This window comes from Genypterus blacodes, unplaced genomic scaffold (assembly GCF_046128005.1).
Source record: "Genypterus blacodes isolate CSIRO-AG114 ecotype Tasmania unplaced genomic scaffold, CSIRO-AGI_Gbla_v1 ptg000308l_1, whole genome shotgun sequence".
NCBI classification, from domain to species: Eukaryota; Metazoa; Chordata; class Actinopteri; order Ophidiiformes; family Ophidiidae; genus Genypterus; species Genypterus blacodes.
Genome location: NW_027467097.1, coordinates 40,001 through 45,503, shown reverse-complemented (window position 1 = coordinate 45,503; position 5,503 = coordinate 40,001). Strand labels below are relative to the sequence as shown.

At 47.4% G+C, this 5,503-nt stretch overlaps 1 protein-coding gene across 1 annotated transcript in view; it reads right to left on the bottom strand.

The window, feature by feature from the left end:
* Positions 1-517: 517 nt before the first annotated feature.
* LOC142988265 (forkhead box protein N3-like) overlaps positions 518-5,503 on the bottom strand; it is a 37,498-nt gene continuing 32,512 nt past the window's right edge. The window contains exon 6 of the mRNA XM_076137386.1: positions 518-4,512. Within this exon, the coding sequence (XP_075993501.1) occupies positions 3,957-4,512 (556 nt within the window). The 3' untranslated portion in view covers positions 518-3,956. The remainder of the gene's footprint in view (positions 4,513-5,503) is intronic.

The following is a 5,503-nucleotide window of genomic DNA, read 5'->3' as shown; positions in this document are numbered from 1 at the left end:
GGGAGGCACCGGCTCCCGATGAAGTCTGTCTCGGCTTCAATTATAAATGGGCCTCCGCTGCCACACGGCCTCACAATGCCACCGCTCAGCCTGATAAGGCATCCAGGAACACTTTGCTGCTCTTAACTCTTCTACTTCTTTCCCTAAGGCGGAGGAGAGTTTGACTTTAATCAGAAGTATTGAACTTAAATGATTAGAGGAAGTAAATGAATAATTAACTGCTGGAAAAAGTGTGGTTATGATAAGACCCTTGTTGATGGGAATATGTGAGGTTAATGATTGGGGTCAGTCTTGAGAGCAAATTAAAGGCTCTCCAGTCTCTCAAAGCTCGCACGTTAGCCGTGAATAGGAGCGGCGGCGGCGGCGGCGTACTGAAGTTTCTCAGGCTGGAGTGCTGAACTGTGGCCCGGGTGTGAAAGTGTGATATCCTCTCTTCCCTCTTGTTTATTTTTAACCGAACGTGGCTTGAATGCATCGGGAACATTTCCTGTTTTATAAAAAGGAACAGCCACAGAAATATTCCGCAACTCGTATTTTTTATTATTGCAACCAACTGGAAGACAATACATCACATAAACATCATTGTAGTTTTTCAGAAAATGGAAAACAAAATAAAACAACATTTATATATTTTTTGCCACGGTATTGGACAACGTTGATATTTACATGTAGTGATGAAATAGGTTCTGAAATCATTCTTTGGCAATATGATTGCACAATAAGGAGATTTTAACACTTACTGAAAAACCAACACCTGGGTGTAACTCTGCATCACATCTCACAGATCAATAATAGTTTTGCATTTTGACATCTCTAACCTATGGCTTTCCAATATTCAGCTCATACAGTCACCGAAAAAATAATGGCAGTATTGTAGATAATTTTTGTCAGAGAACAAAAACAAAACATGAAATAAAAACGCTCATAAAAACATCAACAGATAAAAAATGGCAACTAGTTGTTTTTTTTGAAGCGTTGCGCTGTTTGGCAGGTTTGAAAGAAACACTTTTGGGGGCTTTTCAGGCAGTGGATTACGTTTCATTTGTTTTAACGTCCCAGTTTAGTGCGTTGCTCTGTTTTTCCAGGACTGGAGGGTCAGGAGTTCATCGCTCCTGCGTGACAGCGGGTGAGTCAGAGGTGGTTGCTAAAGCAACACATTCTCCCCTTGACATGCCTCTTGCCAACTGAACACATTATTAGTCTCCGCAACAGTGGACTGTTACTGCAAATACAGGGGGGGGGGGGGGGGGGGGGGGGGCGCTTGACCCCAGGGCCGCGGGGGGGAGATGAGAGCCGAATGGCGCACGACAAGAACGCAGACGGCGTCTCCTGGAGCCTTTTTTATATGTGGGCATACAGACGCGGAGCCAGACATGCATGCTACAGGTGGCGGGGCCGTACCAGTGGGCGGGACATGCATTTGTTTCTCTGCTCGGCTCGCTGACAATCCACTCCACGTCTATTGAACTTCAACCAAACCGTGTCCGACTCCGCGTTGCTACACCGTTGCACGTCATCGTTTTTTTTGTCCTTTTTTTCCTCTCCTCAGTATGAAGCTGGAGCTTTGATATGTACCGTATCTCTGCCAGTGAGCGGATAAATGAATACTTAAGATGCATTCTTGTTATAGCAAAAGCATGCCAAAGAGTGGCAGTGGAGAAATGGTCAAGCATCACTTCTGACGCCCAGAGCGTGCTGCCCTCCTCACCTCCCATCCAGACCGTCTCACACTGGGAAACAGTAACGCCATGGACAGGGAGACTCGTCTTTGAAAACAAACAAAGTGATGTTCAGATTGGGCCCCGGGAGAGAAACACATAAAGAGACTGTACGCACGCTGGACGTCTCCAACCTGCCATGGCCACCAAAGGGTTAAACTACAGGACAAACTCTTTTTTTCGTTTCATTTCAACTCATCTCATACATTCCTCTTTCTCTTTAACTTCACCAAGCAGCCTTTTTTTGGGAGTTGTGAGTTTCCTTCAGCACAACAACAAAGTTTCCCTCTGTCCCATCTGTTCCGTTACATTTACACCGAAACCACGCTGATGGAAAATCAGGACACAAACACGTTAACACACACAGAGAGAGGAGGAACAGAAACAAAAACAGAAACAATACTGTTATAAATAAAGACAGGGAAGGTTCTGGTCTAAACGTGTCAGGAGAGACGTGACCACAGAGGTACTGAGGGCGGGCGGGCGGGCAGGCGGGCGGGCAGGCGGGCGGGCAGGCGGGCGGGCAGGCACAATGTTAAAGGGTGTGTGTACCTGGGGCACACGAAACTCACACACTCCACACCACCGGGGGGGTCAACACTGAACACCTATATCGCTGTACAGGCAGAGGAAGAAGACGGAAGCCCCGCCCCCCCTTGCTCACCCTGGGGCCCCTGACCTCCCACGTTCCTCCCTGAAGACGTGTCTTTGAAAGCCCGCTCGGGAAAACAAACAAAACAATAATAATAACAATAATAATAATAATAATAATAATAATAATAATAATTCAACGGAAAAAATAAAAAGTCCAACATAATCACGGGTATAAGAATTGGCGGCAAAACTTTTTTTCTTTCCTCTAGGATCAAGGTTTATATGAAAATAAGTCATGCTTCATGCTAAATACATTGTTTATCTTACATGATCTTTGAATAAAAAAGATTTCCTTTTATCTTATTTACAAGCACCCATGCAATATAACTGAGAAAGTCCTGCAGGTCAAATTGCTTCAATTAAGAAAGGAAAAAAATAAAATATTTTCTAACCTTTTTACAGAGTTGCCCGCTCGGGACAAATTGCTTATATCTTTATGAGGGTAGAGTGAAGGGGAAACAGACACAAACGCAAATCTAAAAAACCCACAGTTCATGTATATAGAGAGTTCTTTGACGTAAATGATGAAGAAGAAGAAGAAGAAGAAGAAGAAGAAGGTGCGGCAGCTGCTAGAAGCCCCGCCTCTACACCAGGCGTCTACGTCTATGGACAGAAATACCGGGGGGGAGGAGTTTGGAGGGACGTTTACATTATGCAACAACAACAACAAAATGAAGGAGATATTGCCTCAGACCCGGCACACTATCCGTCTCTATGGTGATAAAAATGAGCATTTTTTTAAACTTTTCATATATCTATTCTTAAATACTATGAGTGCTCTTGAAATAAACCGTCTTTACCCATGATGCTTTGTAGTAAAAAGTGGCGTAAAATAATCTTAAGTGCATGAATATATCACATTGGGTTTTACAATTATATTTTGACACTTGCGGTCGTTCGTTTCTAGCTCTTTAGACTTTTTGAAGAAAAAAAAACGAGGCCGTCCCGTTTCTGGTATCCGTCGGCTGTCGTATCGGCTACAATGACGCACAACCTGGTCGCGTATCTTTGGCACAGTCTCACATTTGTGCTCGTGGATGTGGAGAGCGACGCCGGGAAAAGAGCGGCGAGTCTCCGCTCGGCTCGGCACGGCTCGGCTCTGGCGTCACTACAAGATTGCTACAGATTCACGTATAAACAAACAGATAAAGACAAACAGCCATCTTCGGTTCGCTCCTCAAGGTGATTCTGCTTTGTCATGTACCACTTTAGTCCAAATTAGTGACAAAACAGGCTTTTTATGGCTTTCATCCCCTTTTAAACAACAAAAACAAAGACACATGAGAAATACCCATTGATGTTAGTGTTGCTGAACATGTAGGAAAACATCGATTTTTGATATTGCCACAAATAAGTAGGATTCACCCTAATGCCCTGCAGAGAGAGAGAGAGAGAGAGAGAGAGAGAGAGAGGGGGATGAGACGTGTCCGTGGAGACTAATGCTGTAGTAACGTTACCTGTTCACCTATTTGTGTATGCTTTGTGTCTACGTGTGTGTCGTGGTGTTGTACGTGTTTGCGTGACCGTGTGCTATATGTGTGTGTAGGCATTCTGTAGGTGTGTGTGTGTGTGTGTGTGTGTGTCTTAGTTTCTCAGGGCCTCTTTCTGCTCCTTCTGGCCCTTGGCGGTGCGGTTTGTGATGTTGTTGAGGCAGGCTCTGACCCCCGCTAGGTGCAGCAGCGACCCCGCCGCCTCCTTCATCTCCTCGTCGTCGCTCTCCGGCGGCTTCTCCACCGCCGCCGCGCGCCGCTTCTTTAGCGGCAGCGTGTCGCTAATGCCCTTCACTCGGTTTTTGGTCCAGGGCAAACTGCTCCCCGCCAGCATCCCGGCTCCCAGGCCCGAGCTACGTCTCTGTCCTCGGAGGGCCTGCTGGGAGATGTAGGCGGCGGTGGCGGTGGCGACGTGCGAATCCAGTGGGATCTCCCGCGGCTCCGGTTTGATGTCTGATTGGATCTCCACGGCGATGATGTCGTCGTCGTCCAGGTGAGAGGAAGGGGAGGAAGCCTGGGAAGGGCACAGCCTGCTGGGGGAGATGGCGGTGCTGTAGGTGTGGTCGTCCTGCAGGTCCTCGCCGCAGGGCGGGGGGGAGTAGCAGGTCGGGCTGTCCTCTCCTCGGCTCAGGTAATCTCCCAGGGATGATCTGTGCGGAGCAAGGACACACGGCACAAATGAATGTTGTCCCTGCTGCGGCCCACACACAGCCAGGTGGTCTGCTGCGGCGAGGAGCCGGACCGCCGCTCCGCTCCGCCTCGCCTGATAACGTTTGTTGGCTCCGAAGCAGAAAAAGTTGGGGCGATAATCAATCACTGGCAAATCATCCCTGAAGGCTTAATGTGCATCATTTGTACGTCAGATTAAAAGCTTGTATCTCAGCCTCTAGGAGGCAGCGGCCTCATTCTGCCTCTGCAGCCCACGCACTTTTAAAATGACACAGTGCTTTTTGAGAAGGTTTCATGCTCCCTGAGGTTTCTGCGACTTGCTCAGCACATAAACGACCTCGCAAGCTTTCAAGTCCCAACACCACAGAACTCTCTGGGTTCTGCTGCTGCTCCTCTACGCTCCGCTGCCACACACACATTCCTGCTCTATTAGTCAAACAACATTTTTATCTGGCAGGCGTTAAAGGACATAGGTGTGTATTAAGACCTCCGATAAATGAAGAGGAGCTTGGGCGGTCCGGCCGGCGCCCCGGACACTTCCTGCTCTCAGTAAAGAGGGTTAGCATATTAATATCTGATAAGCAAACATGCACCCTCACAGTGATCAAATATTCACTGCATACCTTTGGTTATGTTTAATTCATTCTGTGGTGTGGGGCCATCACACACACACACACACACACATCACACACTTATGCTTATATGATGGATGTGCGTGTCCATGCATGCTCCGAACGCTCTCTGAATCAGCAGGCTTCTCCCTGGAAGAAATCTGTGTTTGTACGCCTGTGTGTGTGTGTGTGTGTGTGTGTATCTGTATGTGTGTGTGTGTGTGTGGGCCCGTTGTATAAACACACCTGGATGAAATGTTCTCAGCTGAGGCGAGTGCGTGAGCCGCGCTGACTTTTCAACACAATGAAGATGTAATTACGTAAACTATCAGTGGAAATGTTGTGTGTGTGTGTGTGTGTG